The sequence below is a fragment of the Pleurodeles waltl genome, chromosome 4_1 (genome assembly GCF_031143425.1).
Source record: "Pleurodeles waltl isolate 20211129_DDA chromosome 4_1, aPleWal1.hap1.20221129, whole genome shotgun sequence".
Classification (NCBI taxonomy): domain Eukaryota; kingdom Metazoa; phylum Chordata; class Amphibia; order Caudata; family Salamandridae; genus Pleurodeles; species Pleurodeles waltl.
In genome coordinates this window covers 607,232,494-607,254,453 of record NC_090442.1, presented here as the reverse complement: position 1 = coordinate 607,254,453, position 21,960 = coordinate 607,232,494, and the positions used below count along the sequence as shown (strand labels likewise).

The 21,960-nt window shown below is 47.3% G+C and overlaps 1 protein-coding gene across 1 annotated transcript in view; it reads left to right on the top strand.

Moving 5' to 3' along the window:
• UTP20 (UTP20 small subunit processome component) overlaps positions 1–21,960 on the top strand; it is a 966,235-nt gene that overhangs the window by 590,767 nt on the left and 353,508 nt on the right. Inside the window, exons 39-40 of the mRNA XM_069229033.1 lie at positions 20,064–20,203; positions 21,200–21,282. Coding sequence (XP_069085134.1) covers positions 20,064–20,203; positions 21,200–21,282 — 223 coding nt within the window. The remainder of the gene's footprint in view (positions 1–20,063; positions 20,204–21,199; positions 21,283–21,960) is intronic.

Genomic DNA, 21,960 nt, shown 5'->3' with positions numbered 1-21,960 from the left:
GAAACCCGACGCCAGTTTACACACTGCACCCGGCCGCCCCCGCGCTGCTGAGGGTGTACTTTTTGTGTGGGCTTGTGTCCCCCCCCCCCCCGGTGCCCTACAAAACCCCCCTGGTCTGCCCTCCGAAGACGCGGGTACTTACCTGCTGGCAGACTGGAACCGGGGCACCCCCTTCTCTCCATTGAAGCCTATGTGCTTTGGGCACCTCTTTGACCTCTGCACCTGACTGGCCCTGAGCTGCTGGTGTGGTAACTTTGGGGTTGCTCTGAACCCCCAACGGTGGGCTACCTTGGACCCAAAACTGAACCCTGTAGGTGGGTTACTTGCCTGCAAAAACTAACAATCCTTTACCTCCCCCAGGAACTGTGAAAATTGCACTGTCCACTTTTAAAACAGCTATTTGTGGTTTATGTGAAAAGTATATATGCTACTGTAATTATTCAAAGTTCCTAAAGTACTTACCTGCAATACCTTTCAAATGAGATATTACATGTAGAATTTGAACCTGTGGTTCTTAAAATAAACTAAGAAAAGATATTTTTCTATACAAAAACCTATTGGCTGGAATTGTCTCTGAGTGTGTGTTCCTCATTTATTGCCTGTGTGTATGTACAACAAATGCTTAACACTACTCCTTTGATAAGCCTACTGCTCGACCACACTACCACAAAATAGAGCATTAGTATTATCTCTTTTTGCCACTATCTTACCTCTAAGGGGAACCCTTGGACTCTGTGCATGCTATTCCTTACTTTGAAATAGCACATACAGAGCCACCTTCCTACACCCTCTCAAAAGCTGTGAACCATTTGGTGATGTCATCACCATTTTCATATTTAGTTACAATCCCTTTTGGGATTTTCAACATGTCAGGAGAATCTCTGACCCTATTTATGTTGCTGCCACCATGGATGGGACCAAAACCCATCTCTTGTCTTTCCCTTTCTATGGCTAGGAGCTGTCTCTCTAAAGCCAATCTTTTGGCCATCCTGGCTAGCAGGAGGTCATCTTCACTGAGGCTATCCTCAGTGATTACAGAGGTGCTGGACCCTCCTGTGAGGGAAGCAGCATCTCTGACTATCACAGCTGGAGTCAGGGTTTGAGGGACCCTGTTCTCCCTAACTAGGACTGGAGGGGGGAAATTCTCCTCCAAGTCACTATCTTCATCCTCTGGGAGGTCATCCTCAGAGGGGTTGGCTTTGTCAAATTCTGCCAGCAGCTCCTGGAGCTGTGCTTTGGAAGGGCTTATGCCAACTTGTATTTTCTTTATTTTGCAGAGAGACCTTAGCTCCCTCATTTTAAGATGGAGGTAAGGGGTGATGTCGAGTTCCTTTACATTCTCTTCTGCATTAGACATTGTTTCTAAAAGTTGGAATACTTTTTAAGAATCTAAAACTATCTCTAGAACTTAATTCAAACTTTCACAAAACTTTTAAACTCTAAAAGAAATGCTAACAGGGATTAACACAAGGCCCTAGCAGGACTTTTAAAAATTTAGAAAAATAGCTCAAATTGCAAAAATCAGTTTCTAATGACAATTTTTGGAATTTAGTTGTGTGATCAGGTATTGGCTGAGTAGTCCAGCAAATGCAAAGTCTTGTACCCCACCGCTGATCCACCAATGTAGGAAGTTGGCTCTGTATGCACTATTTCAAAGTAAGGAATAGTATGCAGAGTCCAAGGGTTCCCCATAGAGGTAAGATAGTGGCAAAAAGAGATAATACTAATGCTCTATTTTGTGGTAGTGTGGTCGAGCAGTATGCTTATCAAAGGAGTAGTGTTAAGCATTTGTTGTACACACACAAGCAATAAATGAGGAACACACACTCGGAGACAATTCCAGGCCAATAGGTTTTTGTATAGAAAAATATATTTTCTTAGTTTATTTTAAGAACCACATTTACATGAAATACTTTAAATGAAAGGTATTGCAGGTAGGTACTTTAGGAACTTTGAATTAGCAAAATAGCATATACACTTTTCACATAAATCACATATAGCTATTTTAAAACTAGACACAGTGCAATTTTCAACAGTTCATAGGGGGAGTAAGAGTTTATTAGTTTTTGCAGGTGAGTAAACCACCTACGGGGTTCAAGTTTGGGTCCAAGGTAGCCCACCGTTGGGGGTTCAGAGCAACCCCAAAGTTACCACACCAGCAGCTCAGGGCCGGTCAGGTGCAGAGGTCAAAGTGGTGCCCAAAACGCTTAGGCTTCAATGGAGAAGGGGGTGCCCCGGTTCCAGTCTGCCAGCAGGTAAGTACCTGCGTCTTCGGAGGGCAGACTATGGGGGTTTTGTAGGGCACCGGGGGGGACACAAGTCCACACAGAAAGTACACCCTCAGCGGCACGGGGCGGCCGGGTGCAGTGTGCCAACAAGCGTCAGGTTTGTAATTGAAATCAATGGGAGACCAAGGGGTCTCTTCAGCGATGCAGGCAGGCAAGGGGGGGGGGGGGGGCTCCTCGGGGTAGCCACCCCCTGGGCAAGGGAGAGGGCCTCCTGGGGGTCACTCATGCGCTGTAGTTCGGATCCTTCAGGTCCTGGGGGCTACGGGTGCAGAGTCTTTACCAGGCGTCGGGATCTGAGGAGCAGGCAGTCACGGTCAGGGGGAGCCTCTGGATTCCCTCTGCAGGCGTCGCTGTGGGGCTCAGGGGGGGCAACTCTGGCTTCTCACGGTCTCGCAGTCGCCGGGGAGTCCTCCTTTAAGTGATTGTTCTCCACAAGTCGAGCCGGGGGCATCGGGTGCAGTGTGTCAAGTCTCACGCTTCCGGCCGGAAACGCAAGTTGTTTTAAAGTTGCTCCTTTGTTACAAAGTTGCAGTCTTGGGTGAACAGAGCCGCTGTCCTCGGGAGTTCTTGGTCCTTCTAGAGCAGGGCAGTCCTCTGAGGATTCAGAGGTCGCTGGTCCCTGGGGAAAGCGTCGCTGGAGCAGTGTCTTTAGAAGGGGGGTGGGGAGACAGGCCGGTAGAGCTGGGGCCCAAAGCAGTTGGTGTCTTCGTCTTCTCTGCAGGGTTTTTCAGCTTAGCAGTCCTCTTCTTCTTAGGTTGCAGGAATCTGAGTTCCTAGGTTCTGGGGAGCCCTTAAATACTAAATTTAAGGGTGTGTTTAGGTCTTGGGGGTTAGTAGCCAATGGCTACTAGCCCTGAGGGTGGGTACACCCTCTTTGTGCCTCCTCCCGAGGGGAGGGGGGCACATTCCTATCCCTATTGGGGGAATCCTCCATCTGCAAGATGGAGGATTTCTAAAAGTCAGAGTCACCTCAGCTCAGGACACCTTAGGGGCTGTCCTGACTGGCCAGTGACTCCTCCTTGTTTTTCTCATTATCTCCTCTGGTCTTGCCGCCAAAAGTGGGGCCGTGTAGCCATTATGGTGCTGTGGAGTTCGTGCATGACAGACTCCCAGACCATATACTCTTATGGCTACCCTGCACTCACAATGTCTAAGGTTTTGCTTAGCCACTGTAGGGGCATAGTGCTCATGCACTTATGCCCTCACCTATGGTATAGTGCACCCTGCCTTAGGGCTGTAAGGCCTGCTATAAGGGTGACTTATCTATACTGCATAGGCAGTGTGAGGTTGGCATGGCACCCTGAGGGCACCCTATGTCGACATACTCGTTTTGTCCTCACCAGCACACACAAGCTGGCAAGCAGTGTGTCTGTACTGAGTGAGGGGTCCCCAGGGTGGCATAAGACATGCTGCAGCCCTTAGAGACCTTCCCTGGCATCAGGGCCCTTGGTACCAGGGGTACGAGTTACAAGGGACTTACCTGGCTGCCAGGGTGTGCCAATTGTGGAAACAAAAGTACAGGTTAGGGAAAGAACACTGGTGCTGGGGCCTGGTTAGCAGGCCTCAGCACACTTTCAAATCAAAACTTAGCTTCAGCAAAGGCAAAAAGTCAGGGGGTAACCGTGCCAAGGGGGCATTTCCTTACATCTATGCAGAGGGGACATTAAGATCTTGTATTCCAGCAGGGTTTCATTGGGAAACTCCACCATATGTGATGTGTATTTGGCCAGGGCATGTTTCACCTGGAGATACCCAAATCTCTGAGTGTCTTCTAGGCCAAATTGCTCACATAGCTATTCAGATGTTAATATCATGTCAGGCCCCACAGGTTTCCTATCTTAGATATGCCTATCATATGCCAGGGATGGAATCCTGGTAGGCTTTTCAGGACTGCCAACATACCAGTGTCCCACAATGGCGTCTCCCTGGTAATCTTCCGTGTCCAGCCAATTTCTTTTGTTGCATACTTCCACATCTGGACCACTGCAGCTGTGGGGTTCTGTGGTGTCTTTGGGGGCATCTTTCCCATAAAGTGCCCCGGGATATCTTCTTCATGGCAGAGTTCGTCTGTTTGCCATCAGAGCAGTATCTCCTTGTTAAACAAAGGCCCAGTCATTAATCGCTGTCAGTTGCGCTGCCCAATAGCACAATTTGAGGTTGGGAATCACAGTCCCCCTCAAATTGATTCTGCATTAGACCAGAGAGAGCAATTCTAGACATACTTCCATCCCACAGTAGTACTCAGGTTGTCTCCGTCACTGCCCTGAAAAAGGAGTCTGGGATTGAATGTGGTGTGTTTTGTAACACAAAAGAAACCTAGGCAAGTATATAATTTTATACAGCTCAGCCCTCCCCAACAAGGACAGCTGCAACTTTCTCCAAAGGGCCACATCAGTTTTATATTGAGTGAGGAGTCTCTTCAATTTTTTGTGTATAACATCTGTTGGGGTCATGGTGATAGCAATACTCAAGTATTGGAAGCCCAACCTAGATCCTTCTAGTGGGCAATCCCAGTCCTTCGGAGGATCCTAACCCGTAGATGAGTAAACTATTTATTTATGTCAGATTATTCTAATCCCTGAGTAAATGGAGAATGTATTTATTATCTCCAGTATGCTCGGAATCAAATGTAAGGAGTGTAAAGAAATGGCTCCCTGTTGCAGTTACCCCCCACTTTTTGCCTGATACTGATGCTGACTTGACTGAGAAGTGTGCTGGGACCCTGCTAACCAGGCCCCAGCACCAGTGTTCTTTCACCTAAAATGTACCATTGATCCCACAATTGGCACACCCTGGCATCCAGATAAGTCCCTTGTAACTGGTACCTCTGGTACCAAGGGCCCTGATGCCAGGGAAGGTCTCTAAGGGCTGCAGCATGCATTATGCCACCCTAGAGACCCCTCACTCAGCACAGCCACACTGCTTACAAGCCTGTGTGTGCTAGTGAGAACAAAATGAGTAAGTCGACATGGCACTCCCCTCAGGGTGCCATGCCAGCCTCTCACTGCCTATGCAGTATAGATAAGACACCCCTCTAGCAGGCCTTACAGCCCTAAGGCAGGGTGCACTATACCATAGGTGAGGGTACCAGTGCATGAGCACTGTGCCCCTACAGTGTCTAAGCAAAACCTTAGACATTGTAAGTGCAGGATAGCCATAAGAGTATATGGTCTGGGAGTCTGTTTTACACGAACTCCACAGCACCATAATGGCTACACTGAAAACTGGGAAGTTTGGTATCAAACTTCTCAGCACAATAAATGCACACTGATGCCAGTGTACATTTTATTGTAAAATACACCACAGAGGGCACCTTAGAGGTGCCCCCTGAAACTTAACCAACTATCTGTGTAGGCTGACTGGTTCCAGCAGCCTGCCACACTAGAGACATGTTGCTGGCCCCATGGGGAGAGTGCCTTTGTCACTCTGAGGCCAGTAACAAAGCCTGCACTGGGTGGAGATGCTAACACCTCCCCCAAGGCAGGAGCTGTAACACCTGGCGGTGAGCCTCAAAGGCTCACCCCTTTGTCACAGCCCAGCAGGGCACTCCAGCTTAGTGGAGTTGCCCGCCCCCTCCGGCCACGGCCCCCACTTTTGGCGGCAAGGCTGGAGGGAACAAAGAAAGCAACAAGGAGGAGTCACTGGCCAGTCAGGACAGCCCCTAAGGTGCCCTGAGCTGAAGTGACTCTTACTTTTAGAAATCCTCCATCTTGCAGATGGAGGATTCCCCCAATAGGGTTAGGATTGTGACCCCCTCCCCTTGGGAGGAGGCACAAAGAGGGTGTACCCACCCTCAGGGCTAGTAGCCATTGGCTACTAACCCCCCAGACCTAAACACGCCCTTAAATTTAGTATTTAAGGGCTACCCTGAACCCTAGAAAATTAGATTCCTGCAACTACAAGAAGAAGGACTGCCTAGCTGAAAACCCCTGCAGAGGAAGACCAGAAGACGACAACTGCCTTGGCTCCAGAAACTCACCGGCCTGTCTCCTGCCTTCCAAAGATCCTGCTCCAGCGACGCCTTCCAAAGGGACCAGCGACCTCGACATCCTCTGAGGACTGCCCCTGCTTCGAAAAGACAAGAAACTCCCGAGGACAGCGGACCTGCTCCAAGAAAGGCTGCAACTTTGTTTCCAGCAGCCTTGAAAGAACCCTGCAAGCTCCCCGCAAGAAGCGTGAGACTTGCAACACTGCACCCGGCGACCCCGACTCGGCTGGTGGAGATCCAACACCTCAGGAGGGACCCCAGGACTACTCTGATACTGTGAGTACCAAAACCTGTCCCCCCTGAGCCCCCACAGCGCCGCCTGCAGAGGGAATCCCGAGGCTTCCCCTGACCGCGACTCTTTGAATCCAAAGTCCCGACGCCTGGGAGAGACCCTGCACCCGCAGCCCCCAGGACCTGAAGGACCGGACTTTCACTGGAGAAGTGACCCCCAGGAGTCCCTCTCCCTTGCCCAAGTGGAGGTTTCCCCGAGGAATCCCCCCCTTGCCTGCCTGCAGCGCTGAAGAGATCCCGAGATCTCTCATAGACTAACATTGCGAACCCGACGCTTGTTTCTACACTGCACCCGGCCGCCCCCGTGCTGCTGAGGGTGAGATTTCTGTGTGGGCTTGTGTCCCCCCCGGTGCCCTACAAAACCCCTCTGGTCTGCCCTCCGAAGACGCGGGTACTTACCTGCCAGCAGACCGGAACCGGGGCACCCCCTTCTCTCCGTTCTAGCCTATGTGTTTTGGGCACCACTTTGAACTCTGCACCTGACCGGCCCTGAGCTGCTGGTGTGGTGACTTTGGGGTTGCTCTGAACCCCCAACGGTGGGCTACCTTGGACCAAGAACTGAACCCTGTAAGTGTCCTACTTACCTGGTAAAGCTAACAAAAACTTACCTCCCCCAGGAACTGTGAAAATTGCACTAAGTGTCCACTTTTAAAACAGCTATTTGTCAATAACTTGAAAAGTATACATGCAATTTTTATGATTTCAAGTTCCTAAAGTACTTACCTGCAATACCTTTCGAACAAGATATTACATGTTAAATTTGAACCTGTGGTTCTTAAAATAAACTAAGAAAAGATATTTTTCTATACAAAAACCTATTGGCTGGATTTGTCTCTGAGTGTGTGTACCTCATTTATTGTCTATGTGTATGTGCAACAAATGCTTAACACTACTCCTTGGATAAGCCTATTGCTCGACCACACTACCACAAAATAGAGCATTAGTATTATCTATTTTTACCACTATTTTACCTCTAAGGGGAACCCTTGGACTCTGTGCATGCTATTCCTTACTTTGAAATAGCACATACAGAGCCAACTTCCTACATTGGTGGATCAGCGGTGGGGTACAAGACTTTGCATTTGCTGGACTACTCAGCCAATACCTGATCACACGACAAATTCCAAAATTGTCATTAGAAATTGATTTTTGCAATTTGAAAAGTTTTCTAAATTCTTAAAAGACCTGCTAGGGCCTTGTGTTAGATCCTGTTTAGCATTTCTTTTAGAGTTTAAAAGTTTGTAAAAGTTTGAATTAGATTCTAGAACCAGTTGTAGATTCTTAAAAAGTATTCCAACTTTTAGAAGCAAAATGTCTAGCACAGATGTGACTGTGGTGGAACTCGACACCACACCTTACCTCCATCTTAAGATGAGGGAGCTAAGGTCACTCTGTAAAATAAAGAAAATAACAATGGGCCCCAAACCTACCAAAATACAGCTCCAGGAGCTTTTGGCAGAGTTTGAAAAGGCCAACCCCTCTGAGGGTGGCAACTCAGAGGAAGAGGATAGTGACTTGGAGGAAAATTCCCCCCTACCAGTCCTATCGAGGGAGAACAGGGTCCCTCAAACCCTGACTCCAAAAATAATAGTCAGAGATGCTGGTTCCCTCACAGGAGAGACCAACACCTCTGAAATCACTGAGGATAACTCCAGTGAAGATGACCCCCTGTTAGCCAGGATGGTCAAAAGATTGGCTTTGGAAAAGCAGCTCCTAGCCATAGAAAGGGAAAGAAAAGAGATGGGCCTAGGTCCCATCGATGGTGGCAGCAACTTAAATAGGGTCAGAGATTCTCCTGACATCCTAAAAATCCCCAAAGGGATTGTAACAAAATATGAAGATGGGGATGACATCACCAAATGGTTCACAGCTTTTGAGAGGGCTTGTGTAACCAGAAAAGTAAACAGATCTCACTGGGGTGCTCTCCTTTGGGAAATGTTCACTGGAAAGTGTAGGGATAGACTCCTCACACTCTCTGGAAAAGATGCAGAATCTTATGACCTCATGAAGGGTACCCTGATTGAGGGCTTTGGATTCTCCACTGAGGAGTATAGAATTAGATTCAGGGGGGCTCAAAAATCCTCGAGCCAGACCTGGGTTGATTTTGTAGACTACTCAGTAAAAACACTAGATGGTTGGTTAACTGGAAATGAAGTGTGTGACTATGTTGGGCTTTATAATTTGTTTATGAAAGAACACATTTTAAGTAACTGCTTCAATGAAAAGTTGCATCAGTATCTGGTAGACCTAGGTCCAATTTCTCCCCAAGAATTGGGAAAGAAGGCAGACCACTGGGTCAAGACTAGGGTAACCAAAACTTCCACTGGGGGTGACCAAAAGAAAGGGGTTACAAAAACTCCCCAGGAGAAAGTGGGTGACACTAGAAACAAAGAAAAAGAGTCCTCTGTAGGCCCCCAAAAACCAGAACAGGTGGGTGGGCTCCAAGACACAACCCAAAACAAAGGTGGGTACCAGGGTAAGAACTGGGATGCCACTAAGGCATGGTGCCACAACTGTAAACAGTCTGGGCACCACACCAAGGACACTTCTTGTCCCAAAAACAAACCCCAGAACAAAATTCCAGGGGTAACCAGTGTAGCCATGGGAGATGACTCCTCAGATGAGGAGGTCTTCATAGCCTTCAACTGGAAACAGGGCCCAACAGGTGAGTTGGAGATTCCAGAGGGAAGTAGACACTTCCACCACCTCCTGGTGAATGGAATCCCAACCACTGCCCTGAGAGACACTTGTGCCAGTCACACTATTGTGCATGACAGGCTGGTGCTCTCAAACCAGTACATCCCAGGTGAGACTGCCAGGGTAAGAGTTAGCCTAGACAGGGTCACTAAGAGGCCTGTGGCTTTAGTACCCATAGAAGTGGGTGGCACTCTTAGCTGGAGAAGGGTAGTAGTCAGTACAGACCTCCCCCTTGATTGTCTCCTTGGAAATGACTACCCAGAGGTTAGTCAGAGCCCAAGAGAGGAACTGGTCCAGTGCCAGTTCTCTCCCAAGGATTCTGGAAGTCCTGCCTCTGCAGTAAATGCAAGCAGGCCCCAGAAGAAGAAGAAAAGAAAACAGAGTAGGAAGGGTGGACAACCTTTAGCCAAGGTTACAGCAAGCCAAGGAGATTCTGCTCCAGTAGGGGAGAACTCCAAAAATGGCCCTGATAAAGTCCAACCTGACCCACAAGAAGTCCTGGCTAGTCAGGCAACTGTTAAGCCTGAGTGGGTGGCTCCTCAGCTAACAGAAGAAAGAGTGGAAGAAGGGTGTTTACTACAAGATGTGGTAACCCCCCACTCTAATACAGCAGACAGGCAACCTGAACCCAAAGAAGCCTGTAACTTAGCCCCTTCCCTTTTAGGTGAAGAGCTAAAGGTGTGGTTCTGGGCACTGACAGCTGTCAGTGGCCTCTGCTGGGTGTTAGCCTTTATGGCTGCACTATCCTTAGCATGGTGGTCTGACCCCATGCCAAATAGCAAGTTAGGCCCCCTGACCCTATTGGTCATGGTGGGGTTACTCCAGCTCTGGGTAACCTCTTTGGGTAAGCTAGGGGTAACCCTGGCCAAGATAAGGTTAGCAGAGGTGGATACCTCTAAGACCAAAATAGAAAGAATGGGTGGAGACATTGAAGAGGCAGACAAGAGGCAGTTCAGACTAGGTCCTATCACTGTGGAAGTGGGTCAGTTCCCCAGAGGGAATGACCTGAACAGGAGGATGTAAGGCAGAGTAGGCCCTGCAACAAACCAGCCATTTCCTCTACTCTTCCTCGCCTGACAGACTAGGAAGACTCTTCCAGCGTTGGCTGAGTCTCCTGGCCTGTGGGCTGGGGGGGGCTTGTGTAAAGAAATGGCTCCCTGTTGCAGTTACCCCCCACTTTTTGCCTGATACTGATGCTGACTTGACTGAGAAGTGTGCTGGGACCCTGCTAACCAGGCCCCAGCACCAGTGTTCTTTCACCTAAAATGTACCATTGATCCCACAATTGGCACACCCTGGCATCCAGATAAGTCCCTTGTAACTGGTACCTCTGGTACCAAGGGCCCTGATGCCAGGGAAGGTCTCTAAGGGCTGCAGCATGCATTATGCCACCCTAGAGACCCCTCACTCAGCACAGCCACACTGCTTACAAGCCTGTGTGTGCTAGTGAGAACAAAATGAGTAAGTCGACATGGCACTCCCCTCAGGGTGCCATGCCAGCCTCTCACTGCCTATGCAGTATAGATAAGACACCCCTCTAGCAGGCCTTACAGCCCTAAGGCAGGGTGCACTATACCATAGGTGAGGGTACCAGTGCATGAGCACTGTGCCCCTACAGTGTCTAAGCAAAACCTTAGACATTGTAAGTGCAGGATAGCCATAAGAGTATATGGTCTGGGAGTCTGTTTTACACGAACTCCACAGCACCATAATGGCTACACTGAAAACTGGGAAGTTTGGTATCAAACTTCTCAGCACAATAAATGCACACTGATGCCAGTGTACATTTTATTGTAAAATACACCACAGAGGGCACCTTAGAGGTGCCCCCTGAAACTTAACCAACTATCTGTGTAGGCTGACTGGTTCCAGCAGCCTGCCACACTAGAGACATGTTGCTGGCCCCATGGGGAGAGTGCCTTTGTCACTCTGAGGCCAGTAACAAAGCCTGCACTGGGTGGAGATGCTAACACCTCCCCCAAGGCAGGAGCTGTAACACCTGGCGGTGAGCCTCAAAGGCTCACCCCTTTGTCACAGCCCAGCAGGGCACTCCAGCTTAGTGGAGTTGCCCGCCCCCTCCGGCCACGGCCCCCACTTTTGGCGGCAAGGCTGGAGGGAACAAAGAAAGCAACAAGGAGGAGTCACTGGCCAGTCAGGACAGCCCCTAAGGTGCCCTGAGCTGAAGTGACTCTTACTTTTAGAAATCCTCCATCTTGCAGATGGAGGATTCCCCCAATAGGGTTAGGATTGTGACCCCCTCCCCTTGGGAGGAGGGACAAAGAGGGTGTACCCACCCTCAGGGCTAGTAGCCATTGGCTACTAACCCCCCAGACCTAAACACGCCCTTAAATTTAGTATTTAAGGGCTACCCTGAACCCTAGAAAATTAGATTCCTGCAACTACAAGAAGAAGGACTGCCTAGCTGAAAACCCCTGCAGAGGAAGACCAGAAGACGACAACTGCCTTGGCTCCAGAAACTCACCGGCCTGTCTCCTGCCTTCCAAAGATCCTGCTCCAGCGACGCCTTCCAAAGGGACCAGCGACCTCGACATCCTCTGAGGACTGCCCCTGCTTCGAAAAGACAAGAAACTCCCGAGGACAGCGGACCTGCTCCAAGAAAGGCTGCAACTTTGTTTCCAGCAGCCTTGAAAGAACCCTGCAAGCTCCCCGCAAGAAGCGTGAGACTTGCAACACTGCACCCGGCGACCCCGACTCGGCTGGTGGAGATCCAACACCTCAGGAGGGACCCCAGGACTACTCTGATACTGTGAGTACCAAAACCTGTCCCCCCTGAGCCCCCACAGCGCCGCCTGCAGAGGGAATCCCGAGGCTTCCCCTGACCGCGACTCTTTGAATCCAAAGTCCCGACGCCTGGGAGAGACCCTGCACCCGCAGCCCCCAGGACCTGAAGGACCGGACTTTCACTGGAGAAGTGACCCCCAGGAGTCCCTCTCCCTTGCCCAAGTGGAGGTTTCCCCGAGGAATCCCCCCCTTGCCTGCCTGCAGCGCTGAAGAGATCCCGAGATCTCTCATAGACTAACATTGCGAACCCGACGCTTGTTTCTACACTACACCCGGCCGCCCCCGTGCTGCTGAGGGTGAGATTTCTGTGTGGGCTTGTGTCCCCCCCGGTGCCCTACAAAACCCCTCTGGTCTGCCCTCCGAAGACGCGGGTACTTACCTGCCAGCAGACCGGAACCGGGGCACCCCCTTCTCTCCGTTCTAGCCTATGTGTTTTGGGCACCACTTTGAACTCTGCACCTGACCGGCCCTGAGCTGCTGGTGTGGTGACTTTGGGGTTGCTCTGAACCCCCAACGGTGGGCTACCTTGGACCAAGAACTGAACCCTGTAAGTGTCCTACTTACCTGGTAAAGCTAACAAAAACTTACCTCCCCCAGGAACTGTGAAAATTGCACTAAGTGTCCACTTTTAAAACAGCTATTTGTCAATAACTTGAAAAGTATACATGCAATTTTTATGATTTGAAGTTCCTAAAGTACTTACCTGCAATACCTTTCGAACAAGATATTACATGTTAAATTTGAACCTGTGGTTCTTAAAATAAACTAAGAAAAGATATTTTTCTATACAAAAACCTATTGGCTGGATTTGTCTCTGAGTGTGTGTACCTCATTTATTGTCTATGTGTATGTGCAACAAATGCTTAACACTACTCCTTGGATAAGCCTATTGCTCGACCACACTACCACAAAATAGAGCATTAGTATTATCTATTTTTACCACTATTTTACCTCTAAGGGGAACCCTTGGACTCTGTGCATGCTATTCCTTACTTTGAAATAGCACATACAGAGCCAACTTCCTACAAGGAGTCTACTAAATAAAGATGTTTATCATTGATGTAAAGTGAGATTGTATCCTCCCAGTCCTAATCCTACCTTAAGCCCCACTGTAAGGTGTCTTTCCTCACCCATTTTGACGATGGGGAGGGTGAACAGCAGATGGGAAAGTGGGCATCCCTGTTGAGTGCCCCTCCCCAGCTCGAATTCTCGAGACAGTGCCCCATTTACACATACTCTGGCCAGGGGAGCCGTACATAACAGTCAAACCCATGAAAGAAATGCTGGACTAAAGCCCATCCGGTCAAGCTGCGCCCACAAATAAGGCCATTCAAGCAAATGAAATGCCTTTTTGGCATCTGGGGAAAGTATCACCGCCGGCTCCCGGAGGGATGCACTGCGTGCCAGGATTCCATGCAAGCGTCTGATATTTCGTTCCATGCCCTTTGTCGCATAAACCCAGATTGGTCTGCCTGAGTCAGGCTGTCCACCACATCATACAAGTGGTTTACCAGTACTTTTGCCAGTATCTTCGCCTCTAAGTTTAGAAGTGAGATTAGCCTCTAAGGGACACACATTTCTGGTTGCTTTCCCCGGTTTATGAATGAGGGCAATAGTGGATGTTCTGATATCCCTGGGCTGACAGCCTCCTGTCCAATCACCCTGATAAATCCTAAGTCAGGGAACCACTAACCAACCCACCAATTGCCCCCTGCTCCCAAGCTCCCTACATCCCCCCCCCCCCCCCCAACCCCCCAACCTAAGTTAAAAACTCCTTAAGGTACCCATTCGGACCTGGGGTCTTACCACTCTGTAGCTGCCAGTCTCGCGGTCAAGCTTTGTTTGGGAGGGGGAGAATCAAGCTGTGTGGGGGTATCCCTTAGGAAGCCCTGCAGGTCTAACTACACCTCCTGCAGGTATAGTGCTTCTAAATAAGTCACAAAGGCTGATGCCATCTCCAGGGTAGTATCCACCATCCTCCCCTTCTCATCTCCAATCTCTCATACTCCTCTTTAGCCCTCCTCACGGTGGGCCAGCCATACAATAAGTTTCCCTGCCTTATTCCCCACCTCATATAGCCTGTGCTGCGAGGTCCTGAGTTTTTTCTGCACCCCCCACTGATGGAAGATCAGTTGTTTATAGTCTTCCCCTGACAGAGCTATTCGATGTGCCAGTGTCGGGGTAGTCAGATAATCACCTTCCCATTGCATTCGACGTGTCTCTAGCTCGTCCATTTTGTTACGCTTACCTGAAATGATGGATATTAGACCGCCTCTTAACACCACCTTGTAGCCCTCCCATATAGTTAATTTGGAATCTACTGACCTTGTAGTCCGTTGTGGCCTGCTTAAGAAGTTTATTGTTTTCCCAGTCCCCAATATTCCAGGGGTCCAGCTGTCACTGTGGCCTCTTTATCCACAGTAAGAGTTGAGTGATCGGAGATCCCCATAAAAGGAAGGTAATATGTCTATATCCATACCCAGACGTCAATGCCACCAGCAAGTAGTCTAAGTGTGCCCCAGCCTACATGGAGAAAGACACATGTGAAAATTACTTTCTACCTGAGTTTTCTATCCCCCATAAATCATGAAGACCCCTCACTGAGTCCGTCAATCTATGGTCCACCCTTCCTTCAGTGCCCATCAGGGTCCATTTGTCCAATTCTGGGCACATTGTGAGATTAAGGTCTCGGCCCAGCAACAGTGTTTCCTCCGGGGCTCGTGTCAGCTGCTTCCCCATATGGTCTAGGGCTAATGTTTGTAGTCCCAGTGAGACAAACAAGGAGACAATCAAAACCTGGTCCCTGATTCCAAACCCATAATGGAGCCACATAGCACTCCTCTGTATTTGGCTACAACCAAGTGAGTGTTGAGTGTCGTAGTTGGACTCTTGCTCCTAGGCGATACTGCAGGTTTAAGGATGACAGCACTTTTTTGTAGGTGACTAGGCCAATCCTACAACTAGTCACAACTGTCGGCCCAACCCTCACGGCTCACAAGTGGTACCTCACCAAAAACCCAAACAGTAAAAGGTGATTTCTGGCAGCGTTTATGCAAGGACTCTATGGTCAATAAAGGAGATGCAGGAACGTTTTCAATTGGTTTATTAAAAAGACTGAAATCTACTGTAAAATGCATAAGCTGCAATGATTAGAATAAAAAAACATGCAAGAAAGAGAATTGTAAAGATGATAGTCGTGAATACAAAGACACCCACCATCTTGCAATAAACATGAAATGTAAAATGGCACTAAAACCCTAGCATGGAGAACCTATTCTCTAACCTAAAGAGAGCTAGGTGGCATAACCTAATCTGCCAGTACCAGGTCCATGAGAAGCGCCCCCCAACATTTGTTACCTTGGAATGAGGTCTCTTGGTCAGACTTCATGGTGACACGAAGGCTGGATCTACATCAAGGTGACGTACAGCATAGGATGCGTAGCATCTGGTAGGAATCCCTCTGAAAACCTTGTCTGCATGAGGTGTATTTATACAGAGTTTGTAGGACCCCTGACTTAGATATGTTCCTAAACAGTAGATAAGGGGCAGCAATTATATAAACAATTCCACCAAATGTACACTATGTTCCTGTCATACGTAAGTGGGAAAGGGACATGATGTGAATACCTATGTATCTCAGTTAACTTTGACGCTGATAGTGACACCTTTACGGAGTGGCACTGATAATGTAAAATCAAAACATTTCACTAACTATAAACATAGCAGCCATTTTAAAAGAAGCAATTAAATAGGCTAAGACAGAGCAAGCTAAGTAGGCTAAAAGTCACTAGGTGATGGGGGCACAGGCCTGTCTAGCTCTCAGCAGTATCCCCTCTGTATGCCATTATAATCACTTTTCCCTCCCCAACTCCTCCCTTCCTACTGCCTTATGCAATGGGTTCTGAACTTGCCACCACCCAAATTAAGGCGCCTGTTGCCCTTGCCCCATTAACTGTTAAACTACTTTAGAACTACTGACAGTACTGATTGCAAGCTGTAGTCCCTCTTGTGGGTGTGTGGTGCTTGAAGTCTACCTGGCACCATGTAATATATCTGCTGCAGTTGCAAGATTGATTTGAGCATGTTCTCCACATATTGCTTGCCATTTCTGCCCTCCAGCTTCTCTAGAATGCCCACTAAATGAACATTGTTCCTCCAGCATCTCCCGTCAGCATCCTCTGCCCGTGCATGTAGGTGGGTTGTAGAATCACTGAGATGGGGACCTCAGCTTATAGTCGTTTAATAGTCCTCTTGTGTTCTTCCAGTGTGGATTTTGCACTATCCATTCTGACCGAGACTTTTTGAAAGTCTTTACGTAGGAGCTTAATGTGTAGGGCAACAGTGTCTAATTTTTGCTCCAGCGCGGTTTTACTCTCTTGCACAGCTTGCAGGATTTCTTTCATTGGAATGCTCCTGTGCATTATTCATGATTGGCTGGGGCCCTTGTTCGTTTCTCTGCTCCTGCGCGCGGAAGTCATATTTTTCGAGTCCCTGGGCCGAAGGCGCTTAGAACCCTTGTCTTCAACCATGACAGTCTTCCGCTCAAACTTCCGCAATGCCCAAAGGTCCCAGAGGGCATTACGCTCACTGCATGGGAGTTCTCCACCAGGCCGCACCCAAGGGCTCCGGCCTCAATCAGCCTCCCTCCTCCCTGTTGCAGTACGGGCCCATCTCAGCCCTCAACAGTCAACCTTAGCGTCCAGCCTTTTGGGCACTCAGCTCCAGCCCGTCTCAGGTATGATTTGCTCTCAGTGCAGGAAGGGAAACAGCCAAACAGGCCCCATAAATCAGAGGCTGTCCTCGTCATCCTCCTGCCCTGGTAAAGCCCCAGGGCCCAGGCTCCCCACGCGAGCTCAGGCAGTGCCCCCAGTTCCTTAGGCAGGGGGCTCTCTTGCTGCCACAACGCCTTAACTCGCCAGCCCCTCCTCACTCGTCTCCACTCTGGGGCTCGTTTGCTCCACAGCTGGCGTCAGGCTCTCATTATGGTTCAGCTCCTCGGCGGCTCTACGGCTTCACTGGCCTCCAAGTCCTCACCTCCGCCTGTTCGCAAGTTCTGTCCTGGATCAGCCTCCCACGCGTGGGCCGCTGCCAGGCATCGCCCTCCAGTCACGCCACCTGTCACAGGCGGCTCCCGCCCATCTCTATGTAGGGGCCCGCAGTGGGCCTGCAGGAGATTTAGCTCCTACTTGGGGCACCGCAAATGATCCGTGGCCAACACCAACGTATCAGCCTACCCCTCCAGCAGGATTATGGCAGGATCGGAGGTTTCACCTTTATCGGCGGGAGCTCTACATCAGTGTGCCTTCTTAGGCTCGGGTCTGGCAGTGATTGTGAATCTTCTTAGTGCGAGGGTTCCCTGTGGAATGTGTATTGTCTAAGTAAATTAACGAATAAATAAATGTAAAGCACATTCATGCCAGGAATCCGTAAAGCCTACCGACGGCAAAGCAGCATTTCAGTTAATTTTGTACATTTATAAATTGTATTTATTGTTTCCGCCTACGAATGTAAGTTCTGCAGTATAAAATCTTAAAGTTGTCTACACTAACACATTTCTTAAATGTTTATTTTGTTTTAACTTATATAAAACAGTTGGTTAATATATATACACGTCATTCTCTTTCTCATGCTATAGCAATATTTTGCACTTTTTAAAGTACGGACAAAAAACAATCAGTTAACATATATAAATATATATTAAACTTTTTGTCCAGCTTGGTGTACAAGTGAAGGTAGTCTGAGGATTCCCCAGCATGTAAGGTGGGTTTGCGAAGGCAGGAATGCACATCTCGTCCACCTTGTAGAGCACCATCACAATTCCAGTACCCACAATATCCCTGTGCATATAAATTACCATCACTGATCTTGTAATTTACATTTGTCACCAACATGCACTATCACCTCCATGCCAGTAATCCACATGAACTAAGTATTGAAAGTACCATTTGCATTGCAGTATATTCAGACACTCCGGGCATGGACAGTAGTCTGACTGCCGCTCTGTGGCAATAATCCACAGTTATTCCACGCATGAACTAACATTGGCATTCTAATAATGCTCGTTTGCCCTAAGCATGAGGTATCATCATCCATTAATCCACAGTGGTCCCATCTCCATTTTGCTCTGCTTTATCCACTCACGTCCTCTCTTCTGGCACCATCAAGCTTTGCCATAAAAGGCTCAGGCTTTGTTATCAGTAAAGTGTGAAAAAACACACATGCACACTCACCACCTCCATTGCTCCCACCACAACCAACACAACTGCCAGGGCTCATTTTCAAATTGAGGCCTTTTCAGCAAGGTGTAATACGTTTACCTTATCTAATTTTTAATTTTACTTCTAAATACAAAATGTGATTTGCTGGAGCTTACTAAGCATTTCTTGAAGTTCACCTATGTTAGATTCCTCCCTTCAGTGATGTCATGAACCTCCCTCTTTAGCAGTTTAAGGGGAGATAATGTTGACACGTTAAACAACAATTATTTATGAACCTGTTCCGTCTGCGGCTCTGCAGGAAACATGTCTTAAAAAACAAAGTCAGGGAAACCCTTGACAGAGATGAGAGAGGCAAAAGCCACAATGGAAGGATTGATGAAAGGTGGAATGGATGGGTGGACCGATATAAGGAGTGTAAAATATTAGATGGATGGATGGATGCAAAAGAATGTATAGGTGGGTAAAAGGATGTGTGAATTGGATGATAGGAAGTATGGGTGGAAGGATGGATGAAGTTTAATGATAAATGGGTGTATGGATAGAATGGTGAAAAAAGGATAGATGGAAGTTTGAAAAGATGAATAGATGAATGAATAGATTGATGGAAGGCTTAAAAGATGGGCAAAGGAGGGATGAAAGGCCCTCTTTTAGGGTGAGTAGGGCTTAATCGCATCACCCGGTAAATCACGACAGTGCTATCTCCATTTTGCTCTGCTTTTTCCTCCTTTGTGCACTTTTACCTGACACTTTCAAGTGCCGGCATCATAGGCCTCGAGCTTTGGTATCAGTTAAGAGTGAAAAACATGCATACACAAACGCCGCCATCATTTATCCCACCACCAACACATAACTGTTCGGGATCATTTTCAATAGAGGTATTTTCTTCAAGGTATAATACGTTTACCTGATATAATTCTTAATCCTGAACCCAAGTGCAAAATTTGATTTTCTGGAGGTGCTTGAGCATTTCGTGATGTCCCCCATTTTGGATTCCCTTGTCTGTGACCGGTTCAGTTAATATTATATGAATAAATGTACGATATCGTGGGAACAAAGTTGTCATGTTCCGGCCCTAAGGTGTGAAAGAGCATTGGAAACAAGTGACAATGTTTTTCGTTTCTCATTTTTACAGATGTGGCATGTGTGGTTCATGCCTGGATTTGTGACTCCCATCTAAAGTCATTATCTAATTAGTTAAATCTTCTAACTCGCGCATAATGAGAATACAGAACAAACGGGGTTGCAGATCCTTCGGAGGTTCACAAAAACGACTGAGAATTAAGCTAAGAATTAGTTGAATCTGCAAATAGACTTGGAACGAGAATATAGAACACGTGCCAAGCAAATTAAAAATTCCTGAAAGACTTCTATTGAAATTGAGAAAGGTTTGCAAGGCAGAATTAGTCACCAAAGTTAAACACCACAGTCTCTTACACAATCAGACATTCCTATGCTCGCACACTGGTTACTGGAGCATAATAGAAGCAAATGAGCTGGCATGGGTATATCTGAATGCTACACATCGTGTACCAATCACACATCTTAAAGATAGACCACAGGTGTAGGCCGCTGGCCATATTTGGTAAACCTGAGCGATAGGTGCAGTACATTGGGGCAAGGTACACAGCTAGTTTGTTTAATCTTAATGCATGAGTTAAAACAGTATTTATTATGCTTCACAATTACATTTCATGATAAATCTGATTGATGCCCTATCAGTTATGTCTGTCATAAATGTAAACTGTTACTGGTGCAAATTAAGCTGTTACTTTTTTTCAGTATGAAAATATGATCAGTGCCTCAGTGGAGATCGTGGGAGCGGTGTGTAAACATCTGTCATGGTCAGCGTACATGTACCACTTAAAACATTTTATCCATGTTCTGCAAACAGGACAAATCAACCAGAAATTAGGTGTCAGGTAAGACATTTTATTTGGATCATTAATTGAGCATGTATTCAAAGACTTGATTTCTATCCTTGTGAGTGGATTCTTTAATGGATGATGCCCTTGCTTTAACCCTAGATGTGTGAGTAACATAAGTAAGACATGCCTAGAGAAAACATATTTTAGTATGGCAGGGCGAAGGCAAAATGTCCAGAATACATAGTGCGCGCTCGATCTCTCTCGCTCTCTCTCTCTCCCTCTCTCTCCCCCTTTCCCTTTCCCTTTCTAGATCTCTCTCTCTCTCCCACGCTCTCTCTCTCTCCCACTCCTCCCCCCTATACTTTCTTTGAAGGTCCCGTGGTCGCATTGTTGATCTTCTCTCAGGTATCCTTATTCTGTGAAAACATCCATAAATTGATGCAGATAGGTGCACGTCATTGCAGCTGTGAATAAGCTTTACAATCTCTCCCATGCAGCAAATCTCCCTCTCTCCAAAAGGAACGTCACTTGACACTGAGCGCTATCCTTCTTTTCTCTGCCCTCTAGCACTGGACTTCTTACTGACCAGTTCCAGCGAGCATTCTGCTTCAAACTCCATTGCAGGGCATCATGACAGTAGGCAGCAGTTACATAGTCTCCGAGGACCCGTATAAGATCGTGAGCAGTGCATTTGGCAAAGTTAAGGATCTTAGCATTTTAATTTCATTACATTGCAGGTGTTTATAGAAGGAAACATTAAAACCTGAAACGTAATGTAATTATGGGCACTCACTTTCCCATGCTCTTGTTAAACTACGCTCTCTCGTGATCCTCATCTGTGTCTTAAGTTTACTAAAACTACATCTGAAGGTATCTGTCTGTTTTCCCTGAGGATGCCCTCTTGACATTCCTTATCCTTTGCACGTCCCTCCTATAGAGCAGGTATGCACAGACCTAAACGTGACTTGGAAAAATAGATATTGTGTGCTTAAATAATGCCTCTCAATTCATGAATTGTCATATATAAGCAAACTTTTATTTGTCTGACAGCTTGTTGGTGACTGTGCTGGAAGCTTTCCATTTTGACCATACAACTCTTGAACAACAACTGGAAGTGTTTAAAAATAATGAAAGTAAGTCTATGTTGTCTCAAAAATTGTTACATGGTTTGCTAGCAGGAAGTTCAAAGGCTGGCAATGCTGCTTTAGCACAATTGTGTGAATTAATCGTCTTATTCACTGTTTTTTAACTATGCACTTATGTGGCACTGGGAGCCGAGATCTGCAGCTATCCGACAACTTTCACCACCACATGTACTAGTTCCCTTTGCACCTTTAGGAAGTGTTGCACTACTGCTGGTGATTCTCAACTCTCTGTAATGGAGTATTCTTTCCTACAGGGGAGCCTGTACTACTAAAGAATTAAAAAAACATCGTCTCTACTATATTATTGCAAGCCTATGTTTAGCACATAATGTAAAGCAGTGGCTGAAATACAGGGTCAAGGCTTAAACCATCTAACTGAAGCATGCTGGGAGTGGACACAGTGGAACAGTAAAAATCATATAATGTGAAATAATTATTTATGGTCCATATAATAAGGCCTGTTTTAATATACCTTTTAGGATGCCTGCCGTTTTCTTCTGAACTCAAGAATATTCAATATATGTTATAGAATAGCAGCCTATATAACTCCATTCTAATACTTAATTTAGCAAAATCAATTAAATATTTACTTCAGCGTTATAGGTCATGCATCCCTACTATGAATCTACACAGGGCGCTCATTGAAACTTTATCTGCTTTTACTCC